Source organism: Pseudophryne corroboree, chromosome 4, assembly GCF_028390025.1.
Source record: "Pseudophryne corroboree isolate aPseCor3 chromosome 4, aPseCor3.hap2, whole genome shotgun sequence".
In the NCBI taxonomy this organism is placed as follows: Eukaryota; Metazoa; Chordata; class Amphibia; order Anura; family Myobatrachidae; genus Pseudophryne; species Pseudophryne corroboree.
In genome coordinates this window covers 519141464-519160923 of record NC_086447.1, presented here as the reverse complement: position 1 = coordinate 519160923, position 19460 = coordinate 519141464, and the positions used below count along the sequence as shown (strand labels likewise).

At 42.9% G+C, this 19460-nt stretch overlaps 1 protein-coding gene, 1 long non-coding RNA gene and 2 pseudogenes across 8 annotated transcripts in view; 2 read left to right on the top strand and 2 right to left on the bottom strand.

Moving 5' to 3' along the window:
• Nucleotides 1-19460, top strand: part of TBC1D32 (TBC1 domain family member 32) — an 851129-nt gene that overhangs the window by 496009 nt on the left and 335660 nt on the right. For all 7 annotated transcript variants that reach the window (XR_010176059.1, XM_063917235.1, XM_063917238.1 and 4 more), the window contains 2 exons: nucleotides 7558-7666; nucleotides 8598-8691. Coding sequence is in view for 6 of the 7 variants with exons in the window: in XM_063917235.1 (XP_063773305.1) it covers nucleotides 7558-7666; nucleotides 8598-8691 (203 nt within the window). In the remaining variant the exon portion in view is untranslated. The remainder of the gene's footprint in view (nucleotides 1-7557; nucleotides 7667-8597; nucleotides 8692-19460) is intronic.
• Nucleotides 617-736, bottom strand: LOC134912048 (5S ribosomal RNA; annotated as a pseudogene).
• LOC134913866 (5S ribosomal RNA) lies at nucleotides 4619-4738 on the top strand (annotated as a pseudogene).
• The window catches only part of LOC134909886 (uncharacterized), a 47814-nt gene continuing 36233 nt past the window's right edge, over nucleotides 7880-19460 (bottom strand). The window contains exon 2 of the long non-coding RNA XR_010176060.1: nucleotides 7880-8218. This is a non-coding gene — a long non-coding RNA (uncharacterized LOC134909886). The remainder of the gene's footprint in view (nucleotides 8219-19460) is intronic.

Here is a 19460-nt window from a genome sequence, read left to right as displayed (position 1 = left end):
GAGAAAATTGATTATAGCATACCACCACTTTAGCATGATATGAAAGAAGGTGGCAGTGGTGACATGTCGCTCAAGGGTTATAAATGCAATTTCTACACTTCACAGCACAACCTGCACAGCAAAGGTGATAAACGGCTCAGAGCAATGTTAATTATAGCATACTACTTTAGCATAATATAAAAGACAGTGGCACTGGTGACATGTCACTCGGCGGTTATAGATGCAATTTTTACACTCCACCATAACGGAGTGAATTAATCATGGCTAAAAGGATCAATTGAATCCAACAGGTATAGAGTACCGCAGTGTGGAAACCAGATAATGCCCTGCATACAGCGGGAATGCAAATTGGTCAGTATAGGACAATCATGTCTCAGGGTACCGTACCCAGTATTCCCATACCCTCTCCAAGTATGGTACTGACTGGGCCCAACGCTGCTTAATTGCCAAGATCGGACGAGATTGGATGATTTCCAGCGTGGTAAGATGGTATCCAATAGTCGTATCCATATCTAACCGTATTGAGTGGTGTGAATATCTTCACCTGTGTCACAACCAAATTGCCTCATAATCTGTGTGATAATGTAAATATAAGAAGAACCGTCCACCGATAATTATGATACAACACCTAGTATTCCCACCTTGTCTCCAAATGCGGTACTTACTAGGCCCATCACTGCTTAATTGCCAAGATCAGACGGGATCGGATGGGATCCAGTGTGGTATGGTAGTATCAATCAATGCGGTGTGCAGTTATGTGTCCATTACGCAATGGACAAGAGCCCAATTGGCCCAGTGAGTGAGAGACCAAATCAGTGAGCATAAACAGGTGTAAAGTAATTAACATGACACACGGCGGTGTCTAAGAAAAATAAACCAGAACATTTGTCTCAGTATGTAATTCTACCGAGTCACAGGAAGCATCCTAAACGGAATTCCTCATTAAGCCCATTCGGGGCCAATGATTGCAATCTGTCAATCCATTGGTGTTCTCTTTGCAAAAGCATTTTATTGCGGTCACCACCCCTTTGTAGTGGTGGGATCTGATCCAAGATACAACACTTGAGTTGATTGATGGAATGTTTAGCCTCCATGAAATGTCTTGCAACAGGTAAGGTTGAAAAGTCACTTGAAATTCCACCCTGTGTGATGCTCTTTTTGATAGTAGAACGATGCTGACTTAAACGTTCTTTCAGCATCCTACTGGTCTTCCCAACATATAACAGATTGCATGGACATTTCAACACATAGACTACAAATTTGCTATTGCAGTCAAGTCTCTGTCTGATAGTATAGGTCTTCTTGTCCTGAGGGTTAGTGAACCGATTGCCAAGTAGCAGGAATGAACAGTTTGGACAGCCCGTGCATTTGAAAACCCCTGTTTTAATAGTTAACCAATTAGAGGCTGCACTCTTCTTTCTCTTAGAGAAATCTGTTACAACCAACATGTCTTTCAGATTGGGTCCTCGTTTATATGCGAATCGAGGTGGTTGCGGAATGGCTTTTGATAATTCTGGATCCGTATCAATAAGGTGCCAATGTTCTTGTATCTTATTACGGATAAATCGAGAAGCAGTCGTATACATACTGACAAAGTTAAACCTGTCATTGTCTTTGGCAGTAGAGGCGTCTTTTTTAGATAGGAGTTCATTCCTTTTTATTTGGCCAATTTTTTTGAGTGCCAAATCGATCTCTTCCTTGGAGTATCCACGATCAAGGAAACGTTGACTCATTGATTGTAGAGCCGGTGGTATTGCTAGTGGGTCAGAGGTAATGCGTATCACCCTAAGCAACTGCGAAAATGGTAGTCCTCTTTTGAGGGGTGCCGGATGGAAGCTTGTTGAGAGTAAGAGCGTATTCCTGTCTGAGGGTTTACAATGAATCCGAGTAGTCAAAGTATTACTGGACAAAAGAACGGATACGTCCAGAAAATTTATTTCTGTTTTGCTGAACGTGAGGCTGAATCTGATGGTGCCAGGGAGTGAGTTTAGATGGTCAATGAAAGTCAGAAGTGTTTTCTCTCCCCCATGCCAAATGAAAAATAAATCATCAATATATCTGACATATGTTGACAAAAATCGACCAAAAAGGGGGTGACCCGTGATGTGTTCTTGTTCATATATAGACATGAAAATATTAGCATAAGCTGGGGCCATGTTAGACCCCATAGCGGTGCCCTGTTTTTGTAAAAAGAAGCAGTTTTCAAATAAAAAATAGTTCTTATTCAAAATTAGGTCAATGAGTGACACCATGTATTCTGTTGGGGGTCCAAAATACCCATCACTTTCTGTTATTAATCGTCTGCATGATTCAATGCCCAAAGCATGAGGAATATTTGTATAAAGACTTGAGACGTCCAGTGTGACCAACAGTGCATCATCCGGAACATGTTTGATGTTTTCCAGTTTCATTAAGAAATCGGTCGTGTCTTCAATGTAGCTGGCTGCACTTTTGGCAAGTGGTTGTAGATAAAAGTCTACAAGCTGAGAAAGTGGTTGGCATAGAGAACCCCGTGCCGAGATAATCGGCCGCCCCGGGGGCTGTGCTAGGGATTTGTGTATCTTAGGTAATGTGTAAAGAATCGGAGTTTTGGGGTGAGGCGTAGTCAAAAAATCAGCAGTGGTCTGATTAATATACCTGTTACTGACTCCCAAATTGATTATTGAATCAAAAAAAAAGGTAATTGATTCAATAATCAATTTGGGAGTCAGTAACAGGTATATTAATCAGACCACTGCTGATTTTTTGACTACGCCTCACCCCAAAACTCCGATTCTTTACACATTACCTAAGATACACAAATCCCTAGCACAGCCCCCGGGGCGGCCGATTATCTCGGCACGGGGTTCTCTATGCCAACCACTTTCTCAGCTTGTAGACTTTTATCTACAACCACTTGCCAAAAGTGCAGCCAGCTACATTGAAGACACGACCGATTTCTTAATGAAACTGGAAAACATCAAACATGTTCCGGATGATGCACTGTTGGTCACACTGGACGTCTCAAGTCTTTATACAAATATTCCTCATGCTTTGGGCATTGAATCATGCAGACGATTAATAACAGAAAGTGATGGGTATTTTGGACCCCCAACAGAATACATGGTGTCACTCATTGACCTAATTTTGAATAAGAACTATTTTTTATTTGAAAACTGCTTCTTTTTACAAAAACAGGGCACCGCTATGGGGTCTAACATGGCCCCAGCTTATGCTAATATTTTCATGTCTATATATGAACAAGAACACATCACGGGTCACCCCCTTTTTGGTCGATTTTTGTCAACATATGTCAGATATATTGATGATTTATTTTTCATTTGGCATGGGGGAGAGAAAACACTTCTGACTTTCATTGACCATCTAAACTCACTCCCTGGCACCATCAGATTCAGCCTCACGTTCAGCAAAACAGAAATAAATTTTCTGGACGTATCCGTTCTTTTGTCCAGTAATACTTTGACTACTCGGATTCATTGTAAACCCTCAGACAGGAATACGCTCTTACTCTCAACAAGCTTCCATCCGGCACCCCTCAAAAGAGGACTACCATTTTCGCAGTTGCTTAGGGTGATACGCATTACCTCTGACCCACTAGCAATACCACCGGCTCTACAATCAATGAGTCAACGTTTCCTTGATCGTGGATACTCCAAGGAAGAGATCGATTTGGCACTCAAAAAAATTGGCCAAATAAAAAGGAATGAACTCCTATCTAAAAAAGACGCCTCTACTGCCAAAGACAATGACAGGTTTAACTTTGTCAGTATGTATACGACTGCTTCTCGATTTATCCGTAATAAGATACAAGAACATTGGCACCTTATTGATACGGATCCAGAATTATCAAAAGCCATTCCGCAACCACCTCGATTCGCATATAAACGAGGACCCAATCTGAAAGACATGTTGGTTGTAACAGATTTCTCTAAGAGAAAGAAGAGTGCAGCCTCTAATTGGTTAACTATTAAAACAGGGGTTTTCAAATGCACGGGCTGTCCAAACTGTTCATTCCTGCTACTTGGCAATCGGTTCACTAACCCTCAGGACAAGAAGACCTATACTATCAGACAGAGACTTGACTGCAATAGCAAATTTGTAGTCTATGTGTTGAAATGTCCATGCAATCTGTTATATGTTGGGAAGACCAGTAGGATGCTGAAAGAACGTTTAAGTCAGCATCGTTCTACTATCAAAAAGAGCATCACACAGGGTGGAATTTCAAGTGACTTTTCAACCTTACCTGTTGCAAGACATTTCATGGAGGCTAAACATTCCATCAATCAACTCAAGTGTTGTATCTTGGATCAGATCCCACCACTACAAAGGGGTGGTGACCGCAATAAAATGCTTTTGCAAAGAGAACACCAATGGATTGACAGATTGCAATCATTGGCCCCGAATGGGCTTAATGAGGAATTCCGTTTAGGATGCTTCCTGTGACTCGGTAGAATTACATACTGAGACAAATGTTCTGGTTTATTTTTCTTAGACACCGCCGTGTGTCATGTTAATTACTTTACACCTGTTTATGCTCACTGATTTGGTCTCTCACTCACTGGGCCAATTGGGCTCTTGTCCATTGCGTAATGGACACATAACTGCACACCGCATTGATTGATACTACCATACCACACTGGATCCCATCCGATCCCGTCTGATCTTGGCAATTAAGCAGTGATGGGCCTAGTAAGTACCGCATTTGGAGACAATGTGGGAATACTAGGTGTTGTATCATAATTATCGGTGGACGGTTCTTCTTATATTTACATTATCACACAGATTATGAGGCAATTTGGTTGTGACACAGGTGAAGATATTCACACCACTCAATACGGTTAGATATGGATACGACTATTGGATACCATCTTACCACGCTGGAAATCATCCAATCTCGTCCGATCTTGGCAATTAAGCAGCGTTGGGCCCAGTCAGTACCATACTTGGAGAGGGTATGGGAATACTGGGTACGGTACCCTGAGACATGATTGTCCTATACTGACCAATTTGCATTCCCGCTGTATGCAGGGCATTATCTGGTTTCCACACTGCGGTACTCTATACCTGTTGGATTCAATTGATCCTTTTAGCCATGATTAATTCACTCCGTTATGGTGGAGTGTAAAAATTGCATCTATAACCGCCGAGTGACATGTCACCAGTGCCACTGTCTTTTATATTATGCTAAAGTAGTATGCTATAATTAACATTGCTCTGAGCCGTTTATCACCTTTGCTGTGCAGGTTGTGCTGTGAAGTGTAGAAATTGCATTTATAACCCTTGAGCGACATGTCACCACTGCCACCTTCTTTCATATCATGCTAAAGTGGTGGTATGCTATAATCAATTTTCTCTGAGCTGTTTATTACCATTGCTACGCAGGTTGATATTGTTTGGTCCGTTTGCCCTATATATCTATATTCTATTTTGTGTTATTGTATTCCAATTTTTCATTATTGAGCTGTCAATGTCTCCGTGCCGCTGGCGCACTGTGGGGTTAAACACTCTACAAGTGTACTTGTGCCCGGGATTACAGACAGCAACAATTCCATTTGCATGCCGCTGTATCTACAATACAGATCGTCCCACTCTACACTACTGTTACGCTGCTGGAGCAGGTCACTAAGGAGAGAGCCGGGTTTGTGTACCCTAGCAACGCATCACACGTGCGGGCAGGAGCCAATCAGATAGCAGCTATGACGCGCTGCTTCCGGCCATCCCGTTCGGACATTCTGGCGCCCTCTCCGCTATTTAAGATAGCTCCTGACAGAGTGACAGCTGCCCCTGATGAAGACTACCAAGTGTTGAAACGGCTGTTGGGCGTACTGTAAACAGTGGGGTGTATCCTTGACGTATCCTTGATGTCTTATCAGGAATAAAAAACCCCTTTTTTTGTCTTCAACTAAAACGTGAGTGCTGGTCTAATTCTTTTTTCAGCCATGGGAAAAGTGAGTGTGTATATCAATCATTAGGACCTTGCACCAATTAATTTTTGACTTTAGACATAGAGTGCTGTCACTTTGCCATATTTTATATATATATATATATATATATATATCTGTATCATTTATCGGTCTGTTTGTTTTCGCTGCCTGGTTATGTATTCTGACACCCCTGCACCAATTGAGATGAAACCATGCAAGGTGGTCCTGTTGGATCCTGGCCAGGTTTAGGGTCCCAGACGGACCTCATGGCTGAACGTGCCGGGTTGAACTTTTACCAAGGGAGCCTTTTCTGGGCCTTCCACAGGATGGATTAGGAAGTAAACTTCATAGAGTAGTAATATTGGATTCTAGAAGACCTACTAGGGAGTTGAGGTCAGTCTGATCTCAAGGCGGAATGCGCTAGGAAGAACTTTGACCCATAGAGCTTGTTCTCAGCCATCCACTGGATTGATTTGTAAGAAAACTTCACAGAGTGGTGTCATTGGATCCCAGAAGACATGCTATTGGTAAGGTGTCAGTTGGACCTCCCATTGGTGTATACTGGGCAGAACTTTGACCCAGGAAGACTGTTGTGGGCCTTCCACAGGATGGATTTTGAGGGAAAACTTCACAGAGTGGTAACATTGAATTCCAAAAGATATACTATGGGGTTGGAGTCCAGATTGAACCTCCTGTTGGTGTACGCTGGGCAGAACTTTTACATATAGAGCGTGTTCTGGGAATTCCAGTGGGTGGATTTGGATGTATCTTAATGAACTCTTCTGACAGAAATAACCATAGTTCAATAACCTGAAATAACTGACTGAAATAACAAAAACATTTACAGGTTGAGTATCCCTTATCCAAAATGCTTGGGACCAGAAGTATTTTGGATATCGGATTATTCTGTATTTTGGAATAATTGCATACCATAATGAGATAAAATGGCGATGGGACCCAAGTGTAAGCACAGCATGCATTTATGTTTCATAGAATGGATACTTACATGAGCTAAGTGTAGTTTTACACATAATCCGTTATAAGTACTTCAGTCTACAGTTCCTCAGCATTGCTCTCCACTCTGGAACAGCTGCTGAGAGCAAGAAAGCTCCGAGCTCCAATTCTACTTATCCACTAAGTCTGTGGCTTCACTCCTCTGTTACCACTTCGACCTCAGACTTACGGATTGCGATGAAAAGGGATGTTTAGGCAATAAAGTCACTCACAGGAACTGGTCAAATTAAATCCAATATGGCACACACTGGTGTAAAATAGCCACTGACGTGTTTGCCCGCTCAAAAAGGGGATTTTTTTCACACACAAAAAAAAGCCCCTTGGTGAGCAGGTGAAATGCCATACTAGTGGTTAGCATTTATTTCTATTAGTGCCGGTCCGTGTTGCTTCTCATTTTAGTTTTCAGTCTCATTCCTTGTCAAGTACCTGACACACTTTGACATCCACACATGCTGACTTCCAGAAAATGATACCTCCTATCTTTTAAGCAAAGTATTACTAAAGTGAAGTAAGGGAACATGGCTTTTTTATTCATTCCAACACATTTTTAACATGTATTTTCCTCTCTAATGTGTTTTATATAAGTATACTACATCCTAACAGTTGTGTATATCTGTAGGAGTGTCATTATTGATGGTTTGTCTGTGGAAAGAAACCACCTTCTTGTTCGAATGAATGTCCTTGGAGGACCGCATGAGCGTATCCTGCCTCCTAGAGTTTTGCTTCAGGTAATAGTACATCCTTTAACCTCTTAACTGATGGTTTTTCCCTTCAAAACCATTCATAACGTTATTTTACATTTTTATTTTAATACAGTTTTACTTTAATAAAGTTTTTTATTTTTATAAAATATTATAATATGCGCAATTGCCGAATTGGTCTCCTCGTCGAAAAGAGTGGGGCGGCGTGATCGCATGTGATCAGACCATGCCAGTACAGTGTTTAATGCAGTTTTAAAACATTGGTCATTTATTTATTTACAGTGCACACATATTACAAACTTTCAGTCAGTCACATTGGTCTCTGCCCCAGTGGATCTTGAACTCTATATTCTCTATATAATTACCAATTTTTTATACTTAATGTTTTCTTTTTTTTACAGTGAAGGCATATTACATTTACATTATACTTGCTTCATATCTGATCTGCATTATAAAATGCCTATTGAATTCATTCTGCATTTTTCAGCTGTAGTGTTCATTAGACAGGTTCTTTTGTTAAGTGCCACACATCTCTACATGCTGTCAGTCTCCAGTTGATTAGATGGAAATTGCTCGCGACTGAAAAAGAGAACACAAGATTGATGTGAAAAATTGAAAATCCAGTGTCTTTAGAAAGCTGTTACCTTCACTTTAATGGAAAAAATTAGGGGAAAAAAAGAAACTGATAAACACTAGTTTCTAAAGTTACTTGTTATAAATGTTCAATCTGTCACACCTTTAAGTCTCTGTTCCATTACCTTTTCTTTTTAATCCTAGCAAAGAGTATCATTAAACTATATAACGCAATGTAATTTCAATATGAAGGCAGTCATTTTGACAGTTATGCGAGACAGATGTTGCAAGAATAATGATATATTTTTTTTTTTTACTAGATTAGAAAGGTAGGAAACCTATTAATCTGCTCATTCTGTTTCATGTTTGTGATTTCTTTGCATAGGCTAACGATCCATATCCCTGGCCAATGTTTTCATCCTATCCCTTGCCAAAGTGCTATACTCCAGAGATTCCTGCTACAGATGACCCTAAACTAGGTAAGAGTCAATTAACAAATGTCATGTCTAACTGAATAATGATTGTTTGATTCATTTGTTTTATATATTAAACATCAGAAAACCCTCTTCACTTGACCCAGTGTGCAACACATTTAGATAAGCAAGTCCAATGTAAAAGATCCACAAGGAAAAACAGGTACACCACCGATTATCCGGCACCTCTTTTAATCCGGACACATCAGGTGCCGGGGAAGTTGGGCAGCGAGTGTGAATTAGTATGCAGGAGGGTCTAGATAGGCTGTGGGAGGTCTTAGAAGGCTGTGGGAGGTCTTAGTTAGGCTGCGGTTGGGGGAGTCTGACTGCGGGTGGGGAGTCGGGCCTCATGGCTGGAATTAGGCTGTGGGGGACATGCTGGATAGAATAAGGCTGTGTGGGGGGGTCAGGATGCCGCCGACACCACCTTCAAAACCGATAATCCGGCACAGTGCTGGAACCAAGGATTATCGGTGGTGTACCTGTACCTATTGGTGCTTTGTATGAGAGGTTAAATTAATGTATATATGCTTAGTGGGCAGTCACCTGTATATGAACAACATGAATTTACGAAAAAAATCTCAGTGGTAAATGTAATAATCAATTTATCTAATCCAAATTGTTATATGTTGAATAAATGCAGTATAATAATCATTAAATACAATTCCCTTTTCTCATACGTCCTAGAGGATGCTGGGGACACTTCAAGAACCATGGGGTCTAGACGGGATCCGCAAGAGATATGGGCACTTTAAGACTTTCAAATGGTGTGACCTGGCTCCTCCCTCTATGCCCCTCCTCCAGACTCCAGTTTAGATCTGTGCCCAGGCAGACTGGATGCACACTGAGGAGCTCTACTGAGTTTCTCTGAAAAGACTTTATGTTAGGGTTTTTATTTTCAGGGGGGCTGCTGGCAACAGTCTCCCTGCTTCGTGGGACTTAGGGGAGAGAAGTCAGACCTACTTCTAGTGAGTTTAAAGGCTCTGCTTCTTTGGCTACAGGACACCATTAGCTCCTGAGGGTTTGGAACACTAGGTACGCCTAGGGGTTCATTCCCAGAGCCCGCCGTCACCCCCCTTGCAGAGCCAGAAGTCAGAAGACAGGTGAGTAGAAGAAGAAAAGAAGACTAAAGTGACAGCTTCTGAGGTACCGCACAGCGATCGCGCTGCGCGCCATGCTCCCACACACAGTGGCACTGTAAGGTGCGGGGGGAGGTGCCCTGGGCAGCATATAAATCCTCAAAAAGGCACTGGTAAGAGGGGACACAAGTGCCAAGGCACTGTCCTAACCCCCGCCAGTATAAATATTCGTTGGAAAATAGCGGGATGAAGCGCGCCATTGAGGGGCCGGAGCTTCCTCCTCACAGCCACACAATGCACTGCTAGACATAGGCAGGGAGCAGGGGAAAAGGGGCGGGGGGGGGGGGGGGATTGGGCCTGGGCATTTAATACACTCGTTTTTGGCAAAATGGGCATAAACACACACTGTCCTACCCCCGCCAGTGAAATTAATTATTTAATTAAGAGCGGGAGAAGTGCACCATTATGGGGGCGGGGCTTCTTCTTCACTAAGCCAGCACACTTCTCAGCGCCATTTTCTCCTCAGGAGAAACGCTGGTCCTCTCTTCACTGCTGATTTGTATCAGGGTGCATATAATAAGGGGGGCAAGGTATTTGTTATATTATAAAGCGCTGCAGGTCTGTTTGTTATATTTCGCAGATTTGTGTGTTTACACTGGGGTGTGAGCTGGCTAATCCTTTTTGTGTCCCTCTGACAGAGGTCTGTCCCCTATCAGTCCCAGTGTGTCTGTAGGTGTGTGTGAAACACGTGGGTGACATATCTGAGGCAGAGAGTTCCTTCACGGAGGAAACCGTTTGGGGACACAGAGTTGTAAGGTGGTGATGCTACCGGTGCACCAAGAGCCTGCATGGGTGCATGAAATACGTGGTGGTATGCATTATATCAATAAGAGATTAGATAAAGCTGTATCGAATGCGGCATGCTGAAGATGTCTAAGATATGTTGGTCAGCATTCTGTTCTTCCATCTGCAGGTGACCCTCTTTGGGTCACATGAAGTCCATTTAAATGTTATGGCTACTGCTACCGACACGGACTCTGAGTCCTGTGTCGACGAGGGGGACTCCAGGGAAATAGATCAACTCCCTCCCACGGGCGTGATATATATTCATTCCCGACAGTCAACCCCTGTGTTAGACAGTGCACGGTCCAGGTTGACAAAGAAGGTAATTCTCCTTGCACCTGGCACGGCTTCACTAAAAGAGCCGGCAGACCGTAAGATGGAAACTACATTAAAATACATTTATGTTGCTAAATGGTACACTGCTCAGACCCACTATTGCCTGCGCGTGGGTGAGTCGCGCTATTGAAAAATGGTCAGAATGTGTGTCCTCAGAATTTGACACGATTGATAAAGATGAGATGCTCCTTAAGTTGGGGAATATCAAAGACGCTGCCGCCTATATGCTAGAAGCAATGCAAGATATTGGACTCTTGAGTTCACAAGCCGCTACCATAGCAGTATCTGCTCGGCGGGCGTTGGGGATTCGCCAGTGGAACGCGGATGCAGATTCCAAAGAGAAATATGGAGGCTCTCCCATATAAGGGGACGCCTTATTTGGCGATGGACTGGATGCATTGGTCTCGGCGGCTACCAAAGGTAAGTCGACATTTTTGCCCTCTGCACCTGCACTGGCAAAATCACCCTCACATGCAGTCCTTTTTCGGCCCAGTAAGTACAGGAGACGTTTCCCCTTATTCACAGGACGGGGAAGAGACGAAAAGATGTCTACAACGGCTTCAGATTCCAAGAACAGAAGTCTACCCTTGCTTCTGTCAAGTCTACAGCATGACGCTGGGGATCCCTCGTGGGAGGTAGCTTGGGTGGGGGCACGTCTAAAAACTGCTCAGTCAGGATTGGAGTTAATCTGACCTGGATCCCTGGGTGTTACAAATAGTGTCCTAGGAATACACACTGGGGTTTCAAGGCGTTTCCCCATGTCAATTTTTAAAATTGACCTTGCCAACGTCTCTTTCCGAGAGAGAAGCACTTACAACGGTAATTCACATTTTATGTCAGGACCAGGACATAGTTCTGGTGCCTGGGTCACAACAAAGGGAGGGGTTTATTCAAGCCTCTTTGTAGTTCCGAAACCGGACGGCTCCGTCTGACCGATCCTGAACCTAAAATCTGAATTTCTACTTGAAATGTTTAAAGTTCAAGATGGAATCACTGGGGGCAGTGTTTTCCAGTCTAGAGGAGGGGGAAAACAGGGGGTCAGTTGACATAAAGGATGCTTACCTGCATGTTCCCATTTATACTCCTTACCAGGCTTAGCTGAGTTTTGCGGTTCAGGATTGCCATTACCAATCCAGACATTACCTTTCGGTTTCTCCACGGCGCCAAGGGTTTTCACCAAGGTGTTGGTGGAGATGATGGTTCTCCCACCTCAAGAAGGGGTCAATATAATTCCGTATCTAGAAGATCTCCTGATAAAGGTGGGATCCAGTGAGCGCGTGGTACAAAATATTGCGCTCTCCCTGTCCATACTCCAACAACACGGTTGGATTATAAAATTTCCAGGAAAGATTATTTTGTCTTTCGGGACGATTATGGACAGGGTAGTCCAGAGAGTTTTTCTTCCAGTGCAAAAGGCTCTGGAAATCCAGTAAATGGTAATACTAGTTTTGAAACCATCAACAGTGTCGATCCATCAGTGCAAATATGGTGACGGCCTACGAGGCCATACAGGTTGGCAGGTTCCATGCCAGGGTATTCCAGGGGGACCTGTTGGTAAAGTGGATCCCGCCTACACATGCACCAGAAGATAGTCCTGTTGTCGAAAGCCAGGAGTTCACTCCTGTGGTGGCTACACAGCTCGCACCTATTAGAGGGACGCAAGTTTGGAATTCAGGACTGTGTCCTGGTAACCACGGATACAAGTCTCCGAGGCTGAGGAGCTGTCACTCAAGGAAAAACTTCCATGGAAAATGCTAAAGTCAGGAAGCCTGCCTTCAGATGAACATGCTGGTATTGAGAGCCATTTACAAAGGTCTTCAACAAACGGTACATCTTCTTCAAGATCATCCCGTGCAGATCCAGTTGGATAATGTAACAGCAGGGCGGAATGGAAAGCAGAGCGGAAATAGCAGAGGTGATGAAGGTTCTCCTCGGGGCAGGAAAACATGTAAGGGCTCTGTCGGTAATTTTCATTCCAGGAGTCGATCTCCAGCCGGGTGAGTGGAACTTCCACCAAGAAGGCTTCGCAGAGGTGACAAGTCCTTGCGGAGTCTCTCAAATAGACAGGTTGTCATCTCGTCTCAACGAGAAGCTTCAGAAATATTGTTCCTGGTCAAAAGACTCAAAGGACAATAGCGTTAGATGCACTGGTGACCAAGTGGCTATTCCGGTCAGTGTATGTATGCCCTCCACTTCCACTGTTCCCAAAAGTTCTCGGGATCATAGGAGGAACGAGGATTCTGGATCTCTTCCTCTTCGCGAGGACCTACTACAGTAGGTGCCGTGCGTGTACCTGGATTTACCGCGGCTATGTTTGACGACATGACTGTTGAGCGCCGGATTCTAGCCTGAAAGGGTATTCCCAAGGGAGTCATCCCCACTCTTTTTCAGGCCAGGAAAGGAGTAACGTCTGGACGTTACCACCATTTTTGGTGAAAATATGTGTCTTGGCATAATTTCAAGAAAGCTTCAACGGCAGAGTTTTCAGTTAGGATGTTTCTCCATCTCCTACGGGCTGGAGGGAATGCAGCAAGTAATTGGACTCCATTAAGGTCCAGGTTTCTGCATTGGCAATTTTCTTTCGAAAAACTATTGACTTCCCTTCCGGAAGTTCAGTCTTTCGTGAAAGGTGTATTGCGCATCTACCTTCCATTTGTGCCTCCAATGGCACCTTGGGTTCTTAATGTGGTGTTGCAGTTCCTTCAATCACGTGGGTTTGAACGTTTACAGAAGGTGAAGTTGCTGTTTCTCGCTCGAAAAGTGGTCATCCTGTTGGCCTTGGCATCTGCTAGGCGGGTGTCTGAGTTGGGGGCCTTATCTCACAAGAGCACTTATTTGATCTTCCATGAAGATAGAACTGAATTGAGGACACGTCAGGGTCTGCTAAGAAGCGGTTGTCCTCTTTCTACAGGCACCGACCTATTGAGGTGCCTGTGGCTACTGACGTCTTCGCTGAGTCATAGTCTCTGGATGTGGATAGAGCTTTGAAAGTTATGTCGCCTGGACGGCTCGGATTAGGGAAACAGAGGCTCTGTTTGTCCTGTATGTCCCAACAACATTGGGTGTCCTGCTTCCAAGCAGACCATTGCGCGCTGGATCTGTAGTGCGATTCAGCATGCTCATTCCACGGCTGGATTGCCGTTACCGAAATCGGTGAAGGCCTATTCTACTAGAAAGGTGGGCTTGTCCTGGGCTGCTGCCCAGGGGTTCTCAGCATTACAACTTGGCCGAGCAGCGGTTTGGTCGGGTTCAAGCACTTTTGAAATGTTTTGCAAGTTGGATACCCTGGCCGCTGAGGACCTCATGTTTGGTCAATAAGTGCTGCAGTGTCATCTGCACTCTCCCGCCCGTTCTAGAGCTTTGGTATAAACCCCATGGTTCTTGAAGTGTCCCCAGCATCCTCTAGGACGTATGAGAAAATAGGATTTTAATACCTACCGGTAAATCCTTTTCTCTTAGTCTGTAGAGGATGCTGGGCGCCCGTTCCAGTGCGTACTGTATCTGCAGTTATTGGTTGTGGTTACACACAGGTTGCGTTACAATTTTTGTCAGCATATTGCTGAAAATTCTTCAGGCCGTTGGCTTGTGTTCTGTTGCATGCCACGTTCTGCGGCATGCTTGAGGTGTGAGCTGGTAAGATGCTCACCGTGGTTTAACAATAAATTATTTCCTCGACATGTCCGTCTCCCTGGGCACAGTTCCTTAAACTGGAGTCTGGAGGAGGGGCATAGAGGGAGGAGCCAGGTCACACCATTTGAAAGTCTTAAAGGGCCCATGTCTCCTGCGGATCCCGTCTATACCCCATGGTTCTTGAAGTGTCCCCAGCATCCTCTACGGACTAAGAGAAAAGGATCTAAATACAGGTGCTATTCCAGAGGACTGGAAAAGAGCAAATGTAGTTCCACTGCACAAAAGTGGAAGCAAGGAAGAAGCAAGTAACTACAGACCAGTAAGCCTTACATCAGTAGTAGGGAAAGTAATGGAAAAACTATTAAAAGAAAGAGTAGTGGAATATCTTAAATCAAACAACTTACAGGATCCAAAACAGCATGGATTTACTGGTGGGAGATCATGCCAAACAAATCTTATTGACTTTTTTGACTCTGTGATGAAAATAATAGATTAAGGGGGAGCTGTAGATGTAGCGTATCTAGACTTTAGTAAGGCATTTGACACTGTCCCACATCGCAGACTGCTAAATAAACTTGAAAGCCTGGGGGTGGATTATAAATCAGTTAAATGGATAAGAACCTGGTTGCAGGATAGGAAACAGACAGTCGTAGTTAATGGAGTTAATGGAGTGCAATCTATGGATGGAAATGTTACCAGTGGAGTACCCCAGGGATCTGTACTTGGTCCAGTTTTCCAGTTTTCTTTAATATCTTTGTTGGTGACATTGCAGATGGTATTGAAGGGAAGATATGCCTTTTTGCAGATGATACAAAGATATGCAACAGGGTAGACACACCGGGAGGGGTCAAACAAATGATTAATGACCTAGGTAGGCTTGAGAAATGGTCAAGAACGTGGCAACTACAGTTTAATGCTAAAAAATGCAAAATCATGCACTTGGGTCTCAAAAACCCAAAGGCTAAGTATAGTATCAAGGGTACTATAATGGAAACTACTGAGAAGGAAAGAGATTTAGGAGTCATTATTTCAAGTGACTTGTAGGCAGGAAAGCAATGCAACAAAGCAATGAGAAAGGCAAGTCAGATGCTTGGTTGCATAGGGAGAGGAATCAGTAGCAGGAAAAAAGAAGTGATAATGCCACTGTATAGGTCATTGGTACGGCCCCATCTGGAATACTGTGTCCAGTTCTGGAGACCCTATCTCCAGAAGGATATAAATACATTAGAGAGTGTACAAAGAAGGGCAACTAAAATGGTGCATGGCCTACATCACAAAACTTACCCGGAAAGGCTAAAAGATCTTAACATGTATAGTTTGGAGGAGAGAAGGGAAAGGGGGGACATGATAGAAACTTTCAAATATATCAAGGGTCTTAACAAAGTTCAGGAGGGAAACATTCTTCAAAGGAAAAGAAGTATTAGAACTCGAGGGCATACATTGAGACTGGAGGGGGGGAGGTTCAGGGGAAATTTAATAAAAAATTACTTCACAGAAAGGGTAGTGGATAAGTGGAATAGCCTCCCATCAGAGGTGGTAGAGGCTAAGACTGTAGGGCAATTTAAACATGCTTGGGACAGGCATATGAATATCCTTACAAAGAATTAAGGTTAAAAAAGGGTTGAGATTGCCTAAAGGATAAAATAAAAAAGGGGCAGACTAGATGGGCCAAGTGGTTCTTATCTGCCGTCAAATTCTATGTTTCTATGTTTCTATGATTTACCGGTAGGTATTAATATCCTATTATATGTAGGGATGGGAAAAGGAGCATTACTGTTTGGAATAGGACTCTGTTTTCTTGATGATGAGTCCTTTAATTAACCCTGTTTTGGTAATATTCCATGGAATATAAAAAACTACTCCGTTTTGCTTCACACACAGACTCAGCCACAAACACACACACACACACACACACACACACACACACACAATGGATAAACCCTTCCCCTCCTTCATTACAAATGTTCAGAGAAAGACTTCTATATGTATTTAAAATGGATTGGATGGAGACTTCATTACATAAAGAACAACAAATTGAACAATTCTTTAAGATTTTGGAATCTTTTATTGACACATTAGGTATTTCTTTAAAAAAACAAATCCACAATTGTTTTAAAATGACCTTGTGGTATGAGATGAAAATATTTCTATCCGACCCTCCCATACAGTTTCATTGATATCTGATGTTGTGTGTGAATGTGTGGGGGGTCATGGGGCTACAGACGATCCTTCTTCTCCTCTTTTCTTTATTTTTCTTCTATTCTTTTCTTTCTCTTCTGTTCTATTTCTTTCGCTATCCCCTTTTCCCCCCTTTTTCTTTTCTTCTCTTTTCTTAAACATAACCTTTTTGGGAAACTGCTATAAATAATTAACAAAGAAAGAAACTTGCATATATATGTAACTGTACTATGCAAATACTTCATATTTCTGTAACTTTTACATTATGTAACAAAAGCTTTAGGGTTTTTGATTTGTATTGTCTTGCATCTACTTAATATTGCAATTGCAATGTTGTTATTGTGAATTAATATGTTTAAAACCCAAATAAAAACATTATTAAAAAAAAATTAAAAAAAAGAAACCCACGAGATTTTCACAAAATAAGTCTCCAGGCTCTGTGGAGGGGATCCAATCATTATCCTGTGGTATAAACCAGTTTATTTGCATCCCAGCATTAAATCCAAGATTATTGTAATCCCTGAAAATGGAGAAGTGGGTACAAATTCGTAGGCTTTGGCCCCTAGTTTTTCAGTTTGTCCAGTAATGTGGTAATTATTAATTTGCTTGGTTAAAGTCCTTTTTGTTCCACATAAAGATAGGAGTGGAGGTGAAGGCCTGTGTGTTGTTCCTGATTGTGTGTGCCTCTTTCATTTTGAATCACCTTCTTGACACTGTCCTCTTCCTCTTGCCTCTTCTCATAATGTGAAAAGTCATCAAATATGGAGGTGGTGTGTTTGTAGCTAGCTATGATTCTGAGAACCTGGCGAGCTTTTTCCATGGGGCCACCTGTCGCTCCAATGGTCCTGCCATATAATTCCAGTGATACTGCTGTATAAATCCAGTCCAGTGGTACTGCCGTATAATGCCAATGATACTGCCATATAAATCCAGTGGTACTGGTGTATAAATCCAGTGGTACTGTTGTATAAATCCAGTGGTACTGTTGTATAAATCCAGTGGTACTGTTGTATAAATCCAGTGGTACTGTTGTATAAATCCATTGGTACTGCCGTATAATTCCAGTGATGCTGCTGAATAATTCCAGTGATACTGCCGTACAAATCTAGTCCAATGGTACTGCTGTATAAATCCAGTCCAGTGGTACTGCCATATAATTCCAGTGATACTGCTGTATGAATCCAGTCCAGTGGTACTGCCGTATAGGTCCAGTGGTACTGCCGTATAGGTCCAGTGGTACTGCCGTATAGGTCCAGTCCAGTGGTACTGCCATATAATTCCAGTGATACTGCTGTGTAAATCCAGTTGTACTGCCGTATAATTCCAGTGATACTGCTGTATAAATCCAGTCCAGTGGTACTGCCGTATAAGTCCAGTGGTACTGGCGTATACAGATGGGTCCACGTTTATTTTGGCCTTTAATATGATTAACTGAGAATGGGCAGTTGGACTTAATCCCTTGCTGTAATAACTTAATCCCCTGATGTATTGTTCTCTGTATTGTATTGCAGCTGAGAACAATAGATGAAGGGTTTATGTAAATAAATCATGGTGTGCCTAGACGCAGCAAAGAGGCCAAGATAACATTGTATCTATCTGAAGGTCCAGTGGTACTGGCGTATAACTCCAGTGGTACTGGCGTATAAGTCCAGTGGTACTGGCGTATAAGTCCAGTGGTACTGGCGTATAAGTCCAGTCCAGTGGTCCTGCCATATAATTCCAGTGATACTGCCGTGTAAATCCAGTTGTACTGCCGTATAATTCCAATGATGCTCCAGTATAATTCCAATGATACTGCTGTATAAATTTAGTCCAGTGATCCTGCCATATAATTCCAGTGATACTGCCGTATAAATCTAGTTCAATGGTACTGCCGTATAAATCCAGTCCAGTGGTACTGCCGTATAAATCCAGTCCAGTGATACTGCCGTATAATTCCAGTGATACTGCTGTATGAATCCAGTCCAGTGGTACTGCCGTATAATTCCAGTGATGCTGCTGTATGAATCTAGTCCAGTGGTACTGCCGTACAGGTCCAGTGGTACTGCCGTATCGGTGCAGTGGTACTGGCGTATAAGTCCAGCCCAGTGGTACTGCCGTATAAATCCAGTGGTACTGCCATATAATTCCAGTGATACTTCTGTGTAAATCCAGTTATACGGCTGTATAATTCCATTGATACTGCCGTATAATTCCAGTCCAGTGGTACTGCCGTATAATTCCAGTGATACTGCTGTATAAATCCAGTCCAGTGGTACTGGCATATACAGATGGGTCCACGTTTATCTTGGCCTTTAATAGGATTAACTGAGAATGCGCTGTTGGACTTAATCCCCTGCTGTAATAACTTAATCCCCTGCTGTATTGTTCTCTGTATTGTATTGCAGCTGAGAACAATAGATGAAGGGTTTATGTAAATAAACCGTGGTGTGCCTAGGTGCAGCAAAGAGGCCAAGATAACAGTGTATCTATCTGTAGGTCATGTGGTACTGGCGTATAGGTCCAGTGGTACTGGCGTATGGGTCCAGTGGTACTGGCATATAAATCCAGTGGTACTGGCGTATAAATCCAGTCCAGTAGTACTGGCGTATAAATCCAGTGGTACTGGCGTATAAATCCAGTGGTACTGCCGTATAATTCCAGTGATACTGACGAATAATTCCAGTGATACTGCTGTATAAATCCAGTCCAATGGTACTGCCGTATAAA